Source organism: Natrix helvetica, assembly GCF_964273705.1.
Source record: "Natrix helvetica genome assembly, chromosome: 1".
NCBI lineage: Eukaryota > Metazoa > Chordata > Lepidosauria > Squamata > Natricidae > Natrix > Natrix helvetica.
In genome coordinates, this window is record NC_138548.1 from 76,594,104 (window position 1) to 76,617,879 (window position 23,776).

General features: G+C 43.0%; 1 protein-coding gene across 4 annotated transcripts in view; it reads left to right on the forward strand.

Moving 5' to 3' along the window:
- Positions 1–1,541: 1,541 nt before the first annotated feature.
- The window catches only part of ACTN1 (actinin alpha 1), a 133,542-nt gene continuing 111,307 nt past the window's right edge, over positions 1,542–23,776 (forward strand). For 3 of the 4 annotated variants that reach the window (XM_081966372.1, XM_081966370.1, XM_081966373.1), the window contains exon 1: positions 1,542–1,866. In XM_081966372.1, coding sequence (XP_081822498.1) covers positions 1,762–1,866 — 105 coding nt within the window. In that variant the 5' untranslated portion in view covers positions 1,542–1,761. The remainder of the gene's footprint in view (positions 1,867–23,776) is intronic. The other variant, XM_081966369.1, reaches the window with a different exon arrangement.

The following is a 23,776-nucleotide window of genomic DNA, read 5'->3' on the forward strand; positions in this document are numbered from 1 at the left end:
TTCTCTATTCTCATTCTGCCTCCAGCCAACCATGACTGGAGAGAAAGGAATGGGAGAAAAAGTGAGAGTAGAAGTGGAATGGTGTTGATCATGACATCATTTAAAAAACAAAACCATTCTAACATCCATTGTGCTATTTGGAAGATTGTAAGACTAGTCTTGCCATGTTGTGTGTTGCTGATGCATGAAGATTAGTCTGTGGAGTGGGAGAGGTAATGACTGAAATGTCCATGTCACATAAATCCTGCCAACAGATTCCAAGATCCAGATGTTGGAAATAAAGAACAAAGCAATCTTCAGGACTTGGTTGTAGCTGACTGGAGGTAGAAAATCTTCACTTTGTCGAATGTTTGAAATGGACTAATTTATCCATTTCAATCAGCCTGACCAGTAGCCCAAGGATGAAAGTTAAAACCTAACTTTTGGAGAGTAAGAGGTTTTCTGCTTCTGGGACAGAGATTGAGTCTGATTCAACAAGGTGCTTGCTTTGTCAATACTGACATATCAGGAGCTCATCACGAAATGTTAGGTCGTCTTTAGAAAAAAATTCCTTTAAAGGAAGAAAAAGTATTTTGAAAGTGTTGATACAATCCTTTAAAATATACCTGTTTTGTTTTACAGCATGGTTGCACAATTTTCTCTGCTCTTGTAGTTGGATTGCTCTTCAAAAGTGTATATGACCAAACAAAAAGGTATGGCTTGGACTAAAGCTAAGGTTAATTAAATACAGTTGAAATTATTCTTTTTCCCTTCTGCATTTAACACTTTTTCTCTTCAGTCACATACAAAGTTACAACTTGGTCAATAACTTTTGGATTTGCTCAAGGAGTGGTTTGATTGCCCAATTTATAAGGTTTACTCTTTGGTGGAACATCACTTAAACATTTACTCTGCTAGTTTTTGCTGCAATGCTTCCGTGCAAATATCATCCAAGGTTCTAATCGGCTCTCCTCCCTTAAGTCAGGGTTTCTTTATTTATATTTCTAGAACTCTCCTTAGAAATGGAAGAAGGAACCAGATTCAAATCTCCGTCACTCAACCAAGTGCACGCAGAAATAGGGCTGAATCAAAAAGAGTTTGAACCGAAGGAGAAGAACCTCGGTTTTTTTAAAAAAACAACTTTCGGGATGTTTTGAGCGTCGATCCTCTCTGCTTAGTGCAAGAGTAAGGAAGAGAGAAATAACCCCATCGCTTTCCTACAAATCCCATGCGTTCGTCACCACGGATCTCTCACTCAAAAGCATCCAGCCAGTCGACCTACAACTCCGAGAAAACAGACAGCCCAGAAGAAAAACTCGCCCTCCCTTCTCGCTGAACAGATGAAATACTTCAGACGTCACATGTGTTGTAAGGGGAAGGCTGCGGGGGGGGGGCGCTCTCAAAACAACCTATAGGAGCTGCCGCAAGTTGCGATTGACACTCGAGAGATGCAATGGGGGATCCGGGTGGCCCTGGAAAGTGAACTTTGGGCAACTCTGTTTAGCCAATGAGGTCACTCAGGAGGCAGGGCCGAGCGCTGTCTCCTGCTCCACCCCCGCCCCGCTCGGGGTGTGCAACGTTTAGATTGCCGTCTGGGCAAGGGATTTGCCTTCTTCGCTCTCGAGCTTGTCGCCGCTGTGTGATAGCTGTGCCTCGGCAGGGAGCTTTCGAGCCTTAGCAGCGCCGAAGAGGAGGAGGGAAGGGCGGGAGAAGAAGAAGAAGCCGCGTCGGCGACAGCAGCTTCAGAAGCAAGCGGGAAGCAAGGACAGCAGCCACGCAGGGATGGATCACTATGACTCCCAGCAGACCAATGACTATAGGCAGCCGGAGGACGACTGGGATCGGGATCTCCTTTTGGATCCAGCCTGGGAGAAGCAGCAGAGAAAGGTAAAACCAGCATTTTATTTTCTTTATTGGCTTTCGGCCCGAGCGGGGCGGGGAAGACACCTTGCCAGAGGCTGCTGCAGAACTCTTTCAGAAGAGCGTGGTTTGGGAACCGTGCGGGCGAGCGGGCGAGCGCACATGCTCCCGGGCCGTCTCTTTCCACTGCCCGCCTTTTCCCACGGAGCTTGTGGACGCGGCTGCTGGCTGTACAGGTGGCCTGGAGGGAAGCCCCGAACCTTCTGGCGTGGACCTGGCGTTGGAAACCCACGTTTCCAAAGCGTAGCGTTATTTTACTGCTCTCCCGTTTTCTGGTGTGGTGGGACGACGAGAAGCGGGTGGTGGCCGCTTGGGGAATAATTGTATCCCCGGGAGATCTGCTCTTCCCCGCCCCTTACCTCCGAAGGTGAGGCCAGGCGTGGGAGAGAGTGCTAATGATAACGATTCCCCTCTCCCTGTTTCTGCGGGATTGGGGGCGGGGGGGAGGGAGAGAAAGGTAATTGCAGAGCCTGGACTGAAGTTAGGAGGCTGACTCGCTACAATAAGCGGCGAACATTATTTGGAGGAATAAAAAGCGTAGCCCTGCGATTGAGATTCGCTCTTGCAGAACCTGCATCATCTTTTTTTTCAAATAAAAAAAAAGCCTTTTAAACATTCTTATTCCTAAAGGCAAAAAAAAAAGCATGAGGCTTGCTGGAGAACGGAGCGGAGGTGACGTGCGAGGGGAAGGCGGGGTGCCGTGGTGGGGGGAGATGTTGCTGAAATAATTCGATCTATCAGGAAATCGGAGGTGGGGGGGAGGTCAGTGGGAAGCCTTTGCCGGCCCGACGCCTGCGGTAGCTCTGAAGTTGCTTTCCTTTCTACTGAAGCAACAGATGTTTCCCTTGCTTAACGTGGGGGAGACTTGACTGGCAGGCTCTGCTGGCCCCTCGGGCGTTTCGCAAGGCAACCGACAAAAGCCACTTTCCCGGAGAGTGCGGGGGGGGGGGGCTGTTGGAAGAGGGAAGTGGCTGCCGTTCACCGCTTGCCGCTTTCGGAGTCGTCTCTTTGCACACAGAAGCCAGGAAAGGGCGCAACTAACGCGTGTCCTTGTCACAAAGTGTCATTGAAACTGCAATACTTTCTCTCCCCCCCCCCCCCAATACCGAAGGCGATATATACAGATCGATGTAAAGAGGAGACAGGAGGAGGTAAAGCGAAAGTAGAGTTCGTTAGCGAGTCACTTCCTCAGCTCCCCCCCCCCCACGCCTTCCTCCTTAAAACCCCTGGGGAATACAGCTCTTCTCCCGGTCCCCCTTAGGAATTTGATCTTTAGGTCATCTGAAAACCCGCCTGGGTACAATCCCTGTGAGCAAGGATGCCCAGGGCTGGTGGATGGATGGATTGGCCAAGCGCAGTCGGTGGGGGGGGGGGGGAGCACCCATGCTCGCCCTGCCCTAGAGATAGCCCTTCACCAGCGGGATCAGTTTTGAATGGTGCGGTTTAGGGCTGGGCTTGTGCAAAACTCATGTCCAAAAATGGTAACATTCGTCCCATTTTTAAATTTAAGGAGGAGGCGGCGGAGGAGGGGGGAGGGAGGTTAGGAGGCTGCTTTCTTCTTTTCTCTCCCCCCCCCCATCCCCAAAACCAAAGACATCCTGTATTAGCTCACTCTGGAATCCTAAGCTCTTAAACACTTCCCTTTAGTCATTTGTCAGTGAAGTGCAATTAGAAAAGGGGGAGGGGGGACATTTGACAAAGTTGCCTCCTAGCCATGTGGCACATGGAGGTCAGCCTTTTTCTGTCAGACTTGAGTTTTATACCCCTTTTTGTCATATAAGAGAAGTTAGGTGGGGAGAGGGGGCAGCGGCATGGGAATGAAAGGAATACCTTCTATTTTAAAAGAAAGCTTTCATTACAAGGAGCTCCGAATGGAGGTAGAAAAGTCTTGCTTGAAACACATAGCAATTAAAGAATAGGGAGGAGAGGTAACTTTAAATGATGTGTTTTCAGTGGAAGCCAAGATAAGTTAAAAACTCTCCTCAGCTGGATCTGCCTCCTAGCTTGACAAAGCTCCACAGACACAAATCAAAGCAGGGAAATAAATCCCTAAGAATTTAAGTATTTATGGTGATAAAGTTTTGTAATGTAGGAGTTTAAAAGGACAACGAAGAGAAGTTTGTAAATTTAATTTCATATTCATGTGGCAAGAATGTTAAAACTGCAGATCCAGACAGTTATCTAGAAATGGTAAAGAGCTAATTTTGTGTGCCAATTAGTAAACTATAAGTAGAATGAGAAATTCTGTAGGTCATGTTCCCATAGGAAAAAGTATTTGTCTTTCATTGTCACACATAAAGTTTTATTTTGTTTTATAGATAACAACACTCTTATCTTTAAAATGGAATTTCAGAAAAAAATAATCCCAGTATTTAATAATAAACTTTCAAAGGTAATTTAAAAAAAAAGCTCTTTAAAAATATGAGATTGAAGATAAAAACAGAGGAGGTTTTAAGGTGACAGAGCTTCATTCATCACTCTTAATGGGGAGATAAGATTATATATTGAAAAACATTGTACAAATAACCAGAAGAGGTCTGCAGTCCTACATCTAAAAATAAATGCTTATCTTGTGTGGCAAAGACTTGGGAATTATTTTGGGAAACCCATGATAGAAAGTTGCTTAAATTTGTTTCTGTTTTTTCCTAACATTTGAGGTAGGTATTTCCCTAAATGTTTCAAATAACTTGCATGCACTCCTAATGTCTAGAACAGTGTTTCTCAAACTTGGCGACTTTAAGTCCCGTGGACTTCAACTCCCAGAATCCACCAGCCAGCATAGCTGGCTGGGGGATTCTGGGAGTTGAAGTCCACGGGACTTAAAGTCGCCAAGTTTGAGAAACACTGGTCTAGAACTATACTATTAATTAAAGGATAATATTTGTAGCTCAGGGTTGATATGAGAGGAACATGGTGCTCCCGAGCTTGCTTGTTTTCTTGCAGATGTTTAATTACCCTAACTAGGTAACATAATCAGTGCTAATCTGTCAGCAGTAATGAAATGTCTGCAAGAAAATAAGCAAGCTCAGAGAGCATCAAGGACCCCTTATGCCAGTGATGGCTAACCTTTTTGTCATCGTCTGCTGAAAGTGCCCGCACACCTGCACCCATAATGCAATGCGTGCGCCTGCACCCATAATGCAATGTGCATGCGACTTCCCCACACCTCGTTATGGGCCTAGTAGGCCTCCCTGCAGCTTCCTGGGAGCAAAAATGCCCACCCCACACCCCTCTTTTGGGCCTAGTTGGCCTCACTGCAGCATCCTGGGAGCAAGAACAGACCGCAGGGGGGGGGGCGCATCATCCAGGTCTCCTGCATGTGCCCCCCCGCGCATGTGCAGTAGAGACCCCAAATCATCTGGCTGGGTGGAAGCGCGTGGATGCGCGGTGGAGCAGAGCTGGGGCAACGGGTCGTGTGCCTGCACAGAGGGCTCTGCGTGCCACCTTTGGCACATGTGCCATAGATTTGCCATCACGGCCTTACGCTATGATAATCTATATTAATCTGTACTAATCTATGCTGTACTTAGACTATACTATGTTGTTGTGGGTAATATTCTAATATTTGTAAACTGCTCAGAATGCTGTTGTCAGCTATAAAGGGCTTTGGAGTGGTATATAAGTCAAAGTGCTATTGCTGTTGCTACACTGATGTTCTCTGTAAAGCTCACCCTTCTCTCAAAATTTCACCCATGCATTGGAAATCTCCTAAACATTTTTGTGGGGAGGGGAGAGGAACAGCTCCTTATGGTCTCATACTGATATTTGTATGGTGACTTTGAGATAGCAGCTGATTAACATAGAATAGAAATAGTGGAGAGCGATGTAAGAAGAGAGTGAACAGCCCAAGCAAGTTAGATACTCGAGGAAGAAATGAGGGGAATGCGGCTGGGAAGGAGTCAAAGGAGATAAATGTTTGGGAGCAAAGTTGATTTTTGTACATTTGAGTCCCTGCACTAATTTCAAAGGTTTAGGTAAAGCAATAAATGATTGTATTCAGTCCTAGGTGATCTTTATTTTTCTTTAGTGGAATATAGATTTTCTTTTATCTACTTTCAGCTGAGAGTCTCTGGCTCTATTTGTACAATCCAATCAGCCATTAACTCAAGCAAATCTCCATATTGGTCATTCTAAGAACACAAACTCATGCTAAAAGGAACACAGGTCATCCTTTGGGGCAATTTTTCCAGGACATATATAACATCCTTGCTCCTGGCAGATCTTTCTGATGTAATTGGCCTCTTTCTGGCTGGTCAGGCAGATAGCAGAGTTGCAGAAAGAAAGGGGTGGGGGGAAGCAGAGGAAAAAACTGGCTGTGTTCCAAACCCAATTTACACTTTCAACATTGTTAGATACTTGTTCTAACTACAGTGGTTTCCACCAAGGTCCTCTATTCCAGCGGGAACAGAGGTTTAATCGTATTGGTCGAAGGGTCTGATAGCTCCCTATAAAAGGGCTGCTGTCAGACTCAACCTTCGCTGGATTGTTCTCACTTGTTGTACTTAATAAAGAGCTATTGTTACCATTAAGCCTATGTGTGCCTATCCATTACCCAATCTAACACTGGTGAGGGTGGGATTGGAAGGCAACTAGGCAAACCAAAAAGAGCGTAGCAATCCAGCAAGTACATCCAACCCGGAGCTCAGCGCAGCTTCGAGTAGCCATTTTTAGGCATTAAACTCAAAACGCCCTCTGAACACAAAATGGCCATGCATGCCCCACTGACTCCGTATGACCCAGTCACCAAGCACTGGGGCTCGTACATGCTATGATTTGACTGCTTCCTTGAGGCAAACGACCTCATGGACCTTTCTGAAGGCCGCAAGAAGAACATGTTCCTCGGATACTGTGGCCGGGAAGTGTTCGAGATGGCAAACACCGCTGGAATCAGTCGCCTGGTCTATGCTCCAGCAGACACTGAGGACCCGCTATGCCCCCACGCTGTCCAAGCACGTTCGCCGGCATGAGTTTAACATCAGGAACCAGAAAGAGGACGAGACGATAATTGAGTACATTGCGGCACTTCGCAAGGCCGCCATGTACTGCGAATTCCGAGATCTGGACGAGCTGATTCTGGACCGCATAATTTGCGGCGTGTGGGACATTAACCTACAGAGGAGGTTACTTGCTGAGCCCTTACACCATATCCTGGCTAAGAACGCGAAGTGGTCCTGGGACAGAGCCGAGGCTGCCGCATTTGCCGTGGTAAAACGACTCCTGTCGGCGGACTCCTTTCTGGTACAATACAGCCAGACCCTGCTGTTGGTGCTGACCTGAGATGCTTCCCCGTTTGGCATCAGTGCCGTCCTCAGCCACCGCATGCCCAATGGAACCGAAGCCCCTATTGCATTTTACTCCTGGACCTTGTTTGCCGCAGAGCGGAACTACAGCCAGCTAGACCGTGAGGCTTTGGCTGCAGTGGCCAGAGTAAAGAGGTTCCATGAATACCTATATGGCCGTGACTTCAAACTGGTTATGGACCACAAGCCGTTGTTGGGCTTACTGGCTGGGGACCTACCTACCCCAGTATCATTATTACCTCGCATGACCAGATGGACCATCTTCCTAGCTGCCTACTCCTACCATCTCATCCACCAACCAGGCTCCACTTTGGGGCATGCTGATGCTCTAAGCCGCTGCCCACTGCCTGGACTTCTCGCTGACCCTACCCCCGAGACGCCAGTCCTCCTCATTGACTGCCTTGAGATTGGGCCTGTCTCGTCCAGTGACGTTGCCCGTCACTGCAAAGGACTCCACAATCAAACAAATTTTGAACTGGGTGTGGAGGGGTGGCCCAAGGGGCCTGTTGGGACTCATTTCAAAATGTATTTTAGCAAGCATGATGAGTTATCTGTTGCAAATGGCTGTTTACTGTGGGGGGATGGGTCGTTGTTCCACCCAAACTGCGCATTGCAGTATTAGAGGCTTTACACGTAGGGTATCCTGGAATTGTCAGGATGAAGTCTTTGGCTAGGAGTTACGTGTGGTGGCCTAACATGCACAGGGAGATCGAAGAATGCGTGGCTACCTGCACACCATGCCAGAAGTCCAGACCAGCTCCCCCAGAGGCGCCTGCTAAGGAGTGGGAGCGACCTTAAGCACCATGGTCTAGGGTGCACATTGACTTTGCTGGCCCAGTTCATGGCCAGACATTTCTCCTAGTTGTTGACGCCTACTCGAAATGGTTAGAGGTAGTCCTGATGACTACCTATGGCAGAAGCGGTCATCAAGGTGCTACGGAGACTTTTCTCCATGCTTGGCCAGCCTGACGTCTTGGTCTCAGACAACGGGCCCCAATTCACGGCCATGCAATTTGAGACCTTCCTAGCAGCTCAGGGAATCAGGCATGCCCTGGTCACGCCATTCCATCCAGCCATTCAATGGTCAGGCGGAGAGAATGGTGAGATCTGCAAAAGAGGCCCTCTCTAGGATGGGCCCGGGAGATTGGCAAAGACAGGTTGACCACTATTTGCTAATTCAGCACATCACACCCAGTGCCACTACAAGGACAGGCCCCTCCGAGCTTTTCATGGGTCGCCGGCTGAGGTCCCACTTAGACTGACTGACCAATTATTCTGCCTCATTGCCCCCAGACTCCACAAGCAAGATTTGGACATTTAGCATAGGGGATTTGGTATACACCCACAACTACGCCGAGGGAACTCTGTGAATTCCTGCCACAGTGATAGGCATCACTGGCCCTCGCTCTTACCTCCTAGAGCTCGAGGACGGTAGGAATTGGAGAAGGCATGTTGGCCAACTCTGTGGCCGCCTCTCCAACTCCAATTTTAGATAACCAGAGGTAACTCCTGCACGAGTTAACCAAAGCCCTACCCAAACGGAGTAAACACTCACTCCTTCCACAGCCAGCTCAAGCCCGAGGGTATCTGGGAACTTATCTGGTTATGTTGCAGGCCTGCAGCGAGCTCTGAGCGAACCATCTCTAGAAGCTCCAGCTGCGGCTTGTGAAAGGTTCCAGGTGCCTACACCAAGTGGAGCTGCGGAGCAAACAGGTCCGTCTGACCTGTCCAAGGAAACCCCTCCTACTGAACTGCGCAGGTCAGGCAGAGCTACCCAAAAGCCCGCCTACCTGCGTGACTACGTACGTAACAAGTAGGATTGTTCCATCCAAGAGGGGAGGGGTGTTAGATACTTGTTCTAACTATAGTGGTTTCCACCAAGATCCTTTGTTCCGGGGGGGAACAGAGGTTTAATCCTATTGGTCGAAGAGTCTGACAGCTCCCTATAAAAGGGCTGCTGTCAGACTCAACTTTCACTGAATTGTTCTCACTTGTTGTATTTAATAAAGAGCTGTTGTTACCATTAAGCCTGTGTGTGCCTATCCATTACCCGATCTAACAAACATTATCTCAGTCTGGCTGCTGTTCTTGATGTCATGCTTGCTTCCAGCAACATCTGTTTCCTCAATCGCTACCAACATCAACTCCCTCCCTCAGCACGGCCATTGAAGACAAGCTACAAGCATCGCACCCCCCTCCCCCAACCTCTCAGCTCCCATCTGTTTTGGTCCCCACCCAAATAACCCCTTATTAGCCCCCCCCCCCCCCAGAAGGAAAACAAGATCTTGAAGGAGTCAGTCTCCAAATATATTTTGGAGCCAAGTACCAATCCAGGGGGAAGACATAGTTACTTTGAAATATTGCAGACCAGTAGATTCCCACACACTCAGAAACCTCTTAAAAGCTTAGGTAAGAAAGCCTTTGATTACTAGAAGGGAAGGCAGTCTTCCCAACCCTCAATCCCCACTGAGAGCAGAAGATATTTTTAGTGAGAGAAGGAAAGAGAACAAGAGAAACACATAAGTAATCTATCATCCATGATGCCCAGGAAAACTTGATAGGCCTTGTAAAATACTAGGGAGTAAATAACACACAAATGCTTTTACCACATAGCATTGTTCACAGCATGGTTTATTTATAGAGAGCTCATAGTATGTGGGCAAACAGAGAAACGCAGTTTCTCATTTGGAATCATTGCAGGAAGAGTGTCTGTAAGCAACCTGACAACAATTTGTGTGCACGCACATGTGTGCATCAGAGGTGGGTTGCTCCCAGTTCGGTCCGGTTTGGCCGAACCAGGAGTGGTAATCTGGCCTGGGTCACAGAACTGGCAGCGATCCAGGCTGGCCACGCTCCCAAACCGGTTCCCCGGTCTCTGTTTCCGTTGCTGGCATCTTTTTTATTAGCTTTTAAGGGTCTTCGCGCATGCGCAGAACCATTTATAGCAAACTGCGCATGGATGAGCAATGCACAGCCAGGGCGCGCGTGAGTGAAGCAACCAGCATGTGTGCAAAGGACGGGCAAAGCGAACCGGTACCCCTGGTGTGCATGATATAAGATGTGAATGAGTTGATACCAACAGCCAATCAGTCATATTCAGTCAGTCGCTGCCAGAATTTGAGCAGAGAATTTGTATAAATGTATATCTGGATTTTTCCAGCTCCTGTATAAACCCGACTCTTTTTCTTCAAAGATTAAGTAGGTCTATGTGGGCACAGCTCATAATGGGAGAACATAACCAAAGCACAACTCTGCTTAACTTCATAACTAACTTCATCCTGATGGTCAACTGCATAATGTGAATATAACCTTTGCATATAGAATGCCTCCAATTAGAAATTAGGACTATTCTAGTTTACTCCTTGAATCTGTATTGCGCTATTTTGTTGAAAGCTCAAGGTGATGTACATAAGACCTCTCCTAATTTAACCTAATCACAAACTTGTGAGGTAGGTGAGACAGACCGCGATTGGCCCAAAGTCACCTTGTGAATTATTCTTGAGTAGAGAGATTTGAAACTTTGTTCTGTTCTGTACTGCTGTCCCCATAAAATTAAGGCAGAATGAAACAAGATGATCTGTGGTATAAGTAGTCCTCCGCTTAGGACCACCATTGAGTGAACATTTCTGTTGCTAAGCAAGGCAGTTACTAACTGAGCTGCGCCCCGTGTTTTTTTTTTTTTTTGCCACAGCTGCTAAGTGAATCACTGCAGTTGGTAAATGAGTCATGCTGGTGTTAAGTGAGTCTTGTTTCCCCCATTGACTTTGTTTGTTGGAAGCCAGCTGGGAAGGTTACAAATAATGATAACATAATCCCAGGACAGTGCAGCTGTCATAAATACATGTCAGTTTCCAAGCAGCCAAACTTTTTATCATGTGACCATGAAGATGCAGCAATGGTGGTAAATATGAAAAACGGTCCTAAGTTACTTTTTTCAGTGCTGTTGTAACTTTGAATGGTTGCTGGACGAATGGTTGTTGAATCAAGTTCTATCAATATTACATTTTCAAGTGCATTTCCCATCTCAACCTTATTTTTAAATGGCTTTATATGTCTCAGTAGATGGCTTCTGAAGAGAAGGAAATTAATATTTTGCATTGTAATAAAATGCAAATAGTATAATAAAAGCAGCAAAACCAAAGTACGTTTTAAAGTAAATTATTGGTTACAGTGCACAAGTAATTTTGTACCTGGTACTGAATAGGCCAGGGATGTCCAAACTTGGCAACTTTAAGACTTGTGGACTTCAATTCCCAGAATTCCCCAGCCAGCTCTGCTGGCTGGGGAATTCTGGGAGTTGAAGTCCACAAGTCTTAAAGTTGCCAAGTTTGGACACCCCTGGAATAGGCGTAAGCATCAGCAGAATATAGAAAGACTCCACCTCCAAGTATAAACCTAACTTTGGTCACACCTGCCTTCTTTCCAAAGTATTTACAGTAAGATCTCCCTTACAGACTGAGCAGGATGAAATAAACACAAGGACTCTTTCAGAAACGTGTATTGTTATTATGCAGTTGTAAGTTATAACTGAAAATGTCACTCCTTTACATCTGAGGAAGATTATTTTATAGCAAGCAAACTTGTTGCCTCTCACTGTACTGGGTGGAATCAATTAAGGCCTTCTGTTGACGAAACTGCAGGCAGAATTAGGAATGAGCTTCGTCTTTCCCTTACCACAGGTCTGCCCTGCTCCACCTCCTTTACTCTGCAAATTGGGGATTGAGAAAGCCAAATGAGAAGATTAAAATGGTGGACACCTAACTTCACGTGTTTCTGCTTGGATCAGCTTTAGGAAATGCTTGTTATCTTCAACCTAAACTACCTGCATCACAACAGATAGTTGTAGAAGGGAGAACATGCATTGGGCTTCTGGATGAGACAGAAGATAGGCATGTAATAAGTGTCAATCAAAGGGACACAGTGGCTCAGTGGCTAAGATGCTGAGCTTGTTGATCAGAAAGGTTGGCAGTTTGGCAGTTCAAATCCCTAGCGCCGCGTAATGGAGTGAGCTCCCGTTACTTGTCCCAGCTTCTGCCAACCTAGCAGTTCGAAAGCATGTAAAAAATGCAAGTAGAAAAATAGGAACCACCTTTGATGGGAAGGTAACAGTGTTCCGTGCGCCTTCGGCGTTTAGTCATGCCTTCCACATGACCACTGAGATGTCTTCGGACAGCGCTGACTCTTCGGCTTTGATCTGGAGATGAGCACCTCCCACTAGAGTCAGGAACGACTAGCACATATGTGCGAGGGAAACCTTTACTTTTACCTTAAGTGTCAATCAGTTTGAGGACGCGAGGCAAGAACCCTGCCCCATGAATAGAGTCTGGCTATCAGCATCACATTCATTTCGCTATTTGTTCAGCACTGAACAGCACTCCCCAGAGATTTAATTTATCAGTATGCCCTGAGACATCCCATGGCTTTGCACTTCATCAGGTTGGGACATAATTTTGGAATCCTTGGGTTTTCAGCATGCAAACAATCCTACATATATGGCTTCCCACCTATATAATTGAGTTCATTATTTGCTTCCTGTTCCCAGAATATGCAGACAGAAGGTAACCAAACTTTATTTTCTGTTGAAAGTCCTTTGCAGGACAAGTAATGAAAATAATGAACTGTAGAGATGTAATTGCAATTGCAATCCCTTCTCCCTCACCCCCTAATAGTTATATGAAAAGGACTGTCTAGCACTATAACATTTCAAGGATTTGTTCAAGTTGAGTTCCTGGAAAAGTATGATTTTGTTTTTCACGTGAGCAATATCTGCAAGAGGAACTATGTATATTGGATCTTTAAAAAGCTTCTCTTGTTAAAATTTAAAGGAAGAAGGGGAAATGATAAACAGGCCTGGCTTTGACTTTTATACAGCCTTCTGTTTCTTACAGGAGGCTTGTTTTATGGGATTAATGTTCTTTTCTCTTTTAAATTCCAAAATATTTTGCATGTTTCTGAGCTGAGTTGCTTGATCTTATTAGAGTAAACAGCAAAGTTTCCTTCCCAGTGTGCTGGAATATTACAACTCTCATATTTCCCACAGGCAGATTGTGCTGGGTAGGAATTCTGAGAGTTGTCATTCAACATATTAGATCCCGCCACAATGCCAAAATACCCCTTGCAGGGTTTTAATGGGGTAATTGCTGTCTGTTGTGCTGCGAGTTTCGGAAGAAGATAAACTCATTTATGGTTTGGCTAAACATGGGTAATGTAATCCATACAACAGAAATAACTAGCCCTTTTCATTGAGATAACATATGCAACCTCCCAAGTTGTCCTCTACACCAGCTTGCTTATTCTTTACTGTGTGGGTCCCTTGAGAAATCATTTGTTTGAAGTGGTTACATTAGTCTGAGCAGAAAGAAATCCATTAGTTCCAAATAGTTAATGCTAATTCTGTGCTTCTGCAAGTCCCTTGTGGATAAGTTTGTGCATAAATATATATTGTACCCACCAGTTTTTATATTAATCAATGATTTCAAAGAAAAACATTCTTACGCTCACAGGCCAGCTTAAAACCAGAGTATGTTATTACAGATAGTCCGTGACTTATGGCCACAATTGAGCCCCAAATTTATGCTGCTAAGTAAGACATTTGTTAAGTGAGTTTTGCCCATTTTACGACTTTTTTTGCCACATTTATTAACTGAATCACTGCAGTTGTTTTTTTAAACAATTTTTATTTGTTTTTTAAACAAGGACAAACATAAAAATAAAAATAAAAAACCCCATCTTCCATTACAACTTGTAGAAAGTGTGTCAGTTGGTTACAGTATTTCCATGCATCTCTTCCATAGTCACCATCTGCTTTTCATAGCAAACCGCATATTTTAAATTCACCTATTATATCTCAACCTTAATTTGACTATAATCGTTTTTACGTCCTTTTATTCAAATAGATTTTATTCAAAATCTAGAATAGGATTATATGATAACATTCCATTAAATCATCCTAAAATCATCTAATCACAATACATCTTTATAACATATTCTAGATAAAGCTTTTAAACCTCCTCTCATAATCTCCATATGTTGTTTATATAAAATTTTATATTATCAAACTAATATATCTATATGTATTATTATTATTAATCATCATTTAACTATAGCTATTGTCACTTCATTTTATACATACTACTAGTAAACTAAATTTAGCTTAATTTTTATTATACATTTTCATTGCATCAACCTATATCCCTCCAGCAATAGTACGGTCTTATATCTCTTGCCATTTGTAACATTAATGTTCTAGTTACTTTCTTAATAAATCTTGTATAAACCTCCCTTGGCAACATGCTGTTCCTTTCGTATCTCACAAAAGCTTGAAACCCAACACCTGCTCTTTCCACCAGCTTATCTTTGGTTATCACTAGTGCTTCTATCAAGATTTCTCTCTTTATCTCCGTCAATTTTTCTCTCTTTTCTTCTTCTGTGCTTTGAAGTTTGTGCTCAGTAGTCCTTTGAGAATGTTTCCTGACCTGGACCATCTTGAAGGGTTGATAGAAGTAGACGAAATAATTTACTTGGACAATGACATAGGTCAGTTAAAGCCGATATAGTGTAATTGTTCACTATAATAGACCATCTATTATTGTTAATAATAGACCATCTAATACAGTGATGGCTAACCTTTTTCTAAAGGTGTGCCAAAAATTATGTGCGTGCGTGCTATTGCCTGTGCATGCACGCATGCCCCCACCTGTGCATGTGTGCATGGCCCCCACCTGTGCATGTGTGCACAATGCCCCCGTGCATGCGCATGCCCCTCCGTGCAGGGGGAGAGTTTTTGCCCTCCCCAGCCTCCAGAGCCTGGGAAGGGGGAAAAACAACCGGAAGTTTGGGAATGATCTTCCGATTGGTCCGTTGAGGGGTTTTCACTCTCCCCAGTCTTCAGGAAAGCCTCCGAAGCCTGGGGAGGATGAAAAATGGCCCAACCAGGAGTTTAGGTTTTCTGGAAGGCTGGGGAGGGTGAAAGCGGCCTCTCCCAGCCCTCCAGAAGGCTGAAGGCTGAAGGCTGGTGCGGGCATGTGCATCGGACCTGAGGGCTGTTGTGCCTGCAAATACCGCTCAACGTGCCACAGGTTCACCATCATAGATCTAGTATGACCCAGTATGGTTTTGTAGCAAAATCAAGTGGCATGCTCTGTCATTAGTTCTATGCATGTCTTCGTTCATATATTTCAGATATAAATCTGATTGCTTGACAAGTACCTTAAGTGATTCAAATGATGTCTACTGAAATTTTGTGGGTTTTTATATCATTATATAATATGACTTTTTCTAACTGGATCATTGCATTCATCAATTTATTAATTGTTTGTCATGCCACAATTATCAGTCCCTCGGCAGTTTGTATATTATGTTTTTAATATCTACCATAAAACATTACAAATCATCATTAATCTTGAAAAATAATAAACCAAAACTTAAATGGCAGCAACTCATACACAACAGTTACATTTAAAGTGATGCTTTCTCATTCAGTGTTAAAATTCTCTGAAAAATCTACATTTTAACTCATGTCTGGAAGGTCAACAACGTTGGGGGAAACTCTATCCCGTAACATTCGGGTAGGATGGAGAAAGGTCTCCTGCTGCACCCCCTAATCTCACATACCTTACTGACCTTATTCATGCATGATGTTCAAATGGGGCTCCCTAGCTTTTTTGGACTGGTGGGTACCTTTGACATTTTTGAAAGATGTTGAAAATGTACTCATAAAATACCATATTTTTCAGTGTATAAGACGCACCCTTTTCCCTCAAAAAAGAGGCTGAAAATCTGGGTGCGTCTTATACACCGAATACAGCATTTTTTTTGCCTCCTGAAGCCCCGCCCCTTCACCAATATGGCTGTGCATATCTTGTAGGAGGCTTTCAGAGAACTCCTAGGGGCTGCGGAGGGCAGAAATGAGCAAAAAACAGGCTGTTTTTTGCTCACTTTTGCTCCCCCCCAGCCCCCAGGAGCACTCTATAAGCTTCCTAATGCCCTTTTTGTGACAAAAAGGGGCCTTTTTCGCGAAAAACGGGCCATTTTTTACTTGTTTTTTGTCGTCGTCCCCCCAGTCTCTCCAGGAACAATCTAAAAGCCTCCTAAGGGCTATTCATGCCCTTTTTTTGAAAAAAAAAAAAACACTGACCCGTTTTCTCAAAAACTGGGCTGTTTTGGGGAGATTTGCAGAGTGCAAAGACTTTTTTTAAAAAAAAATTGCCTCTTCAAAACCTTGCTGCGTCTTATACTCCAAAAAATATGGTAGTAACTATGCCTGCATTGCCTACACCACTGTGCTAGCCAGTTCAGATGGCTTTCTAACACCAGCTTAACTTCACTTTTTAAAAAGCATTTCCAAACAGTACTCGGCAAACACCACCCACCATTTTTCTTTTAATTGTTAAGAATTAGTTAATTAAAAATCTGTAGAGGCTTGTATGAAATTTCTAGAACTAAAGAATGAAAATTGCAGCATGGCCTGTTTAATTTTATTTATGCTTGGAATGATACTTTACAAGATGGGTGGGGCAGACAATGAGAGAGGCACTATACCGGGGATCCAAAGCTGCTAGTCAAAAAGATATCACAGTAAGCAAGCAATCCATGAAGTGTATGTCATGCCCAACCCAATTTTCCATATGCAACATTCAGAAAACCTCTAAGTGAATTGTATCAAATTTTGGGTTCTTAAATCAGTATTTTCAATTTGTGGGGATAAAAGATTAGATGGGAAACTTCTGCTTTAGAAGAAGGACATCTTAAGTCATTATTTTTTCCTTTTAAAACCCAAATAAATTTAGCTACCTGCTTGAGCATGTTATTGGTCACATTTCTTATATTTTTCTCAAAAAGAAAAAAAAATGCAATCTTCTACTGCATATAAACTTTACATCTTCGTGCTGAGCCAAAACTAAGCAGAAATGATGTTGGTATATAAAACCTAACTGTGTGGAGGTGGAATGCATAACTTGGGTGAATCATTGTAACTTATGATACAATGCCTCAGGTAGAGAAACTCTGAATATTATATCTGCCAAGCAAATAACTGCCATGTAATTTTTGTTTGCTGTCAGGACATTGTTTTGCTTTATTTGTGTAAAAACGTATGCCTCTGAAATGGGGGTGGGTGGGTGGGAAATGGATTGGATGAGGGTCCTTCAAGCAGTATCTAAAATGCCTTTTATCCCTAGGAACCCCCAGTGTGTAAATATTAAAATTAACCTCTAACTGTTGACTCTCTCAAGATGTTTTCATGTGTTCCCTTTCAACACATCTGCATCCCTTGGTGTTCAGTATAAGTTGCTCTCTATTTCCTCCCCTCTCCTTTTTTTCAGAGAAGTAGATAAATGGGTAAACAGATTGCTACAGAAACCATAAATCTTCACTAAGACACCATGTGGTTCTTATTTAAAATATAAATGCCTGAGCGGCTTCCCAGCTGCTACCTTGCAAACAAGTCCTAAAAAGCCACAGCAGTTAAAAATGGTGAGATGCCTCCTTTGGTATCCAATCACTTCTGCAGGTGTTGATAAACGGACTCTCTTCTCCAAGAGGTGTGAAGGGATGTTCAAAAAGAAAAGGGGTTGAAGTCAAGTGGTTTCATTTTGTTGTTTTGTATTTCCAGAACAAGCTGCTTGTTAAGTGATAGTTTGCTATGTTTTTTAACCAGTTTCTTACCGACAGTTCTGCACATCCTGGTTGCTATAAAGACATCATGAAATTGACTGAATGTGAAAATTAGTTTCAGTGATGGGGAGAGTGGGACTGTTAGTTGGGTTCCATTTCTAAACAACTTCCCTCAGTTGTCGCACACCACCTAGCAAGGTGCTCTTGAAATGTCCTGCTTGTGATTTTCTCTGAGGCACCCGAGACAGGTGTGGGATATACAGTAATAGACAAGTTGGAGCCTGGAGCTTAGACACAAGTTAGCACCTGGTTTAAGCAGTAACTAAACCCAGTTATCACCTCTTTATCATGCGATACAATTCTTTAGATTGCACCAGATATTTCTTTACAGAGCTTCCCCATCCTAGGTAGTAATAATTTCCCAATTTCCTTCCCCAATTCAGCTGCAGATATTGCCCCAAAAACCCTACTCTCTCCCCCCCCCCCAATTAGCCCCATTTTTCACATGCTGTGTCGGGTTTTTCTTCATTGCTAGTATCTCAATATAAAACACAATGCTCTGCAACAAAATTTACAAAGTAATAGGAGGCAGTAGATACCTTTTAGAAATGTCAACACCAAGGATTTTTGATGTATTAGCTTGCCTCCAGTCTGTTCCTCATACTAATGAGATAAGTATGCTGGCATGCAAACATTATTCAGATTTGGTTGATACTGCCACTTGGAGAGTGAAAACTTACAATCTCTCTTGATGTACCGGCAGGTACTTTAATATGTAGTATGATCCTTTTAAGGATCAACAAATATCTTGTACCAACTTTCTTTGTCCAGTCCTAGTTTAAAATTTAGAAAAAATGTCTAGAATTCCCACTCTTAATGGCAAAGAGCCTTATTGATTAGGAATTCTGATACTATTGTCCAGGTTATTTGGAAAATGTCAGGTTACCTGTGAGTTTTTCATGCACAAGATGAACTTAAATGTGACATTTATTTCCCAGTTGCTAATTTGCATAAGCATTACTGTGGTGCATGAATTTTGTTGCATGAAAATTTTATGCATGAAAGGTGCATAAAATAGGTAGGGGGTTAATCTAGTCCTGCAGAATAAATTAAACTGTAAATTTACCCAACAAGCTAGATCCACAAAATATACTAAAACTTAACTACTAAATAAATTTGCAGCTTGTGCAAATGCTGCTACTGCTAAGTCTTTAGTTGATCAAGATAAGTGTGCGGTGTAAATAGGGCCTCTTATCAACACAGCACATTGACATAGGCATTCCTCTGGTTTTATACCATAGATAGATGGGCTTTTTATTTAGTTAATGAGTATCTGTGGGAGATGATCTGTTAGAAATTTTTAACTCCTTTATTAAGAAATTAATGATTTCCCCTCTAAGCTTGAAGATACTATTTTGTAATAAAATTCTGTGTAACTAGTAATGAACCACTAAAGCTGCTTTCAGGGATTTGATCAAACCTGGAGAATCTGGTTTAATCAAACAGCAATCTGCAAATCTGAGGCAAGCCACAGAACTTTGAATTGAAAACTTGGGTTAGAAAGGACGAGGGGTTATATGAGCTGAGAAGTATTCAACTATATTGGCTGGACTTCCTGGGAACTATAGTCCCAGCAAATCTGGAAGGCACTAGATTGGAAAAGTCTGGGCTAAATGAGTAAAAAGCAGGGAGGGAAAGCGGAAATTTGGATGTTGAAGGAACAGAAGTTTGCCAACTGAGTGATGCTGCAACTGCAAATATGAAGACTGTTAGCAAAGAGAGGATACTGTATTCTTTGTTTGTAGTTCCTTTTTTGTATATTTTAATTGAGCAAGGAGAAAGCACTTCGGGACTGGCCTTGCTTATTAGCCAATTATGTCATAATTTCTCTTTATGTATATATTAATTTTTTTTAAAAAGGAATGCGGTGGCTCAGTGGCTAAGACACTGAACTTGTCAATCAGAATGTTCGGCAGTTCGGTGGTTCGAATTCCTAGCACCGCCTAACGGAGTGAGCTCCTGTTACTTGTCCCAGCTTCTACCAACCTAGTAGTTCGAAAGCATGTAAAATGCAAGTAGAAAAGATAGGTAGGTAGATAGAGGGGGGGGGGAGAGAGAAATACAGTACATAGGAAGGGAGAGAGACAGAGAGTAGGTAGGTAGGTAGGAAGGTAGAGGGATAGAGAGAGAGAGAAATACAGTAGATAGGTAGGGAGAGAGAGAGAGTAGGTAAGTAGGTACGGAGGTAGATAGAGGGGGGGGAGAGAGAAATATAGTAGGTAGGTAGGGAGAGAGAGAGAGAGTAGGGAGGTATATGTTTCCAGGTGTATTTATCCATTTGCTGGAGAAGGAAATCGCTGACAATCTGCAGCACCTAAGACTTCATCAATCACTTTAACTAAACAGCTTTCTGAAACAAATTACATGCATAGCCTTATGGAGGCTTATAGAGTGCTACTGGGGGCTAGGGGGGGGGGGCAAAATTGAGTAAAAATGGCCTGTTTTTTCCTCATTTCTGCCCTCCCCAGCCCCCAGGAGCTCTGTGCCGCCATTTTGGTGAAGGGAGCAAGGCATCGGTAGGCAGAAAATGCTGTATTCGATGTATAAGACACACCCAGATTTTCAGTCTCTTTTTGAGTAAAAAAGGTGTGTCTTATACTCTGAAAAATATGATAATTACTATATTGTGGCACTGTTGCTGATAACTACAATGGTTCTCTCCTGCCTCCTTTATTGTGTCCTCAAAAAACTAAGTGGGATGTTGCTTTGAAAAAAAAATAGCCTTACATATTTTTTTCTAGTCACACTCCACTTCATTTCTGATGCATTGAAGTAGATTTGGAGTGCATAATGGCAGGTGTCATTTTTTGTTTTAGCTGAGACTTATCATGACTTTGCATATATGCCAGAAAATTTTACTAACTTGCCTATTATAGTCATGCAGGAAATGTTGGCTTGGAAGGAAGCAGAGAGGGAAGTGCTTATTTTCTTACTCTTCAAAAACTGCTGCCTGTCAGAAAAGGTTGTTGTTATGGGTCCGGATATAAAAAAAGAAAGAATACATATCACCAGAAAGTAACTAGAAAATATTCAACTAAGTTTTAAAGCCCTGAATCAATTTATTTTGGGGGACTAATTAGTTCTTTGCTTGTTTTTTAAGACCATACAAAAAGGTCTCATGTTTTACTGTAAGGTTCTCTGACAAATCACCTAGATACTGCAACAATGAGATGTTATAGTTTTGCATTTCTATAATATGCAGGAAACTTGACATAAATGTCACCCATAGCAATTTGGTATGTCATTGACATCTGGCAGTACCTTAACCAGTCGTGGATGGTTTTAAAGAAAACTAAACAAGGCTTGACCTTGTTAACATATAAATGGAAAACCCCAGGAATGCCCAGGTCTGTAAGGGAGTTAAGGTAAAGGTTCCCCTTGCATATATGTGCTAGTTGTTCCTGATTCTAGGGGGCGGTGCTCATCTCCGTTTCAAAGCTGAAGAGCCAACCCTGTCCGAAGACATCTCCCTGGTCATGTGGCCGGCATGACTAAACGCCGAAGACGCAAGGAATGCTGTTACCTTCTCACCAAAGGTGGTCCCTTTTTTTTTCTACTTGCATTTTACATGCTTTCGAACTGCTAGGTTGGCAGAAGCTGGGACAAGTAACGGGAGCTCACTCCATTACGCGGTGCAAGGGATTCGAACTGCTGACCTTTCTGATCGACAGGCTCTTAGCCACTGAGCCACCGTGTCCCTTTGTAAGGGAGTTAGGCAAGTTTACAAAAAATGCTGGGAGAAGCAATAATTAAATCAGTTCTGTATTTCTACCGAGAAAAAACATGGATAGGTAGTAATTGGAAATCAAGGTCGAGTTTACTTTGGATGCAACAGTTGACAATGGAAGTTCTAAAGTCTTAACGCTCCTGTCATTGGGATTATTGATTTTTTATTGATTATTCAGCATGACAATTGCTTCAGCTATGTTTTATGTATAGCTAACAGAGGATTTTTGCTGAATGGATAAAGGAGGAAAATTTCAAATCAGTAAAGTTGATTGACTCGTATGTTGTGGTTTACCATGGAAGTGAAGATTTACAGGTGCCAAAACAGAACATCTTTTTTCCCCTTTCCTTTCTCTTCTCTCTCCCCACCCCCTTTGTTTTATTCACGTTCTGGTGTGGTCTCCACAATTCAGCCCTGAATAACCATTGATTACACGGGCTGGGAATGCTTGGAGTTTCATCCTGAATTCATCTGGATAGCATCTACTCAATCTCCCTATCTCACCATCAATTCCCAGCAACTTTTCCTTTTTTCTTAGCCTTTCCCCATTAGCATTATTGCTTTAAAAAAACTGTCCTGGCCGTTGTGATGGAAGATGAACTGTTTCCTAGAGAATACATTTATTAGGAAACTGCTGATTGCAGAGGGTATAGCCTTATACTGTACACAAAAAAAAAATGTCAGAGATGTACTTAATTGGCTGCAAAGCAGGTTAACAGCACAGGAAACGGGCTATGTTTCTTCCGTTGCGCCTACTTGGATGCAGCCTATCAGGAGGATGTGGCTGGACTGCCTGTTTCCTGTTCTTCAACTGTTGAAGGGTGGCACAGAGCCAATCCTACTCAGCATGGTATGAAGCCAGGTGCTGACATCACACTGCTGGCAAAATTGAGTGTGGTTGCTTCTCCCTTTCCTTGCTGTTTTCTAGAAATGGGATTTCAACAGCTGCGCTTCAATATAGCAGTAAGAGAAAATTCTCAGTATTGCTGAAGTAAAGCCTTCCACCAATGTTACAAAATCAGGATTAATCCCCAATGTACCCTGTTTGTTGGAGACCTTACTCAAATGATGTTAGTCTCCTACAGATATCCAAGGAAAACTTTTGCACACATATTGGCTTTTATAAGAACCAAGATCCCGAGGAGCCAGGAGAGCTTTTGGTTTACAGCAGGGGTGTCCAAACTTGGCAACTTTAAGACTTGTGGACTTCAACTCCCAGCAGAGCTGGCTGGGGAATTCTGGGAGTTGAAGTCCACAAGTCTTAAAGTTGCCAAGTTTGGACACCCCTGGTTTACAGGCATCCTCTTTGAATGCCTGCCTATCTGCACAGGTGGCTCTTTCAAGTAATATTGGCATGTGGAGAATCTTCCTGATACAGGTAGTCCTCAACTTACAACCACAACTTGAGCCCAAATTTTCTGTCGCTAAGTGAAACATTTGTTAAGCGAATTTTGCTCTGTTTTACGGCCTTTCTTGCCATGGTTGTTCAGTGAATAACGGCAGTTGTTCATGTAGTTACACAATTGTTAAGTGAATCTGGCTTGCCTATTGACTTTGCTTGTCAGTTGTTGTAAGTTGAGGACTAACCTGTATTTGTATTACCTTAACAAACTGTATAGAAATAATTATATTGCAGTGTAGATAATTTAGCTTTTTATTGTATATAATGTTTAAAATGTTTCAATATAAAGCTATCTATTATGACATCTATATAGGATGCCATAACATTTGGGCAGTTTAAACATCATTGACTTCTACATTGACTTTACTTGAAAGTTCTTGCATATTATAAGCAAACTTTTTCCTAAGAATCTTACTTATTTTTATATGACCCTCTAATATTGACTGCTGTCCAAGAAAGACTAGCATCTGCTTAAGTACAGTATAGCTACCAAACTTGTAGCAGACTGACAATTTGGGGTTCTAATCTAGAGAGCAACAAGGTCCACAGATGTTGAGCAGCTGCTTCAGTGCAGGGCATTTATTCTCAAATAGACTCTCATGAATTTGAGAGTGCTGCTGTGGTTTTCCCATCTCTTTGAAAAAGATTAATTTCAAAAATACTCCAAAATCAAGATACTTGTCATAGCAGCGTGATTAGAACATGGCTTCTTTTTGCTCATGTGCTTTTTTTTACCGTTTTCAGCAAACACCACTGAAAAGGCAGGCAAGGAAG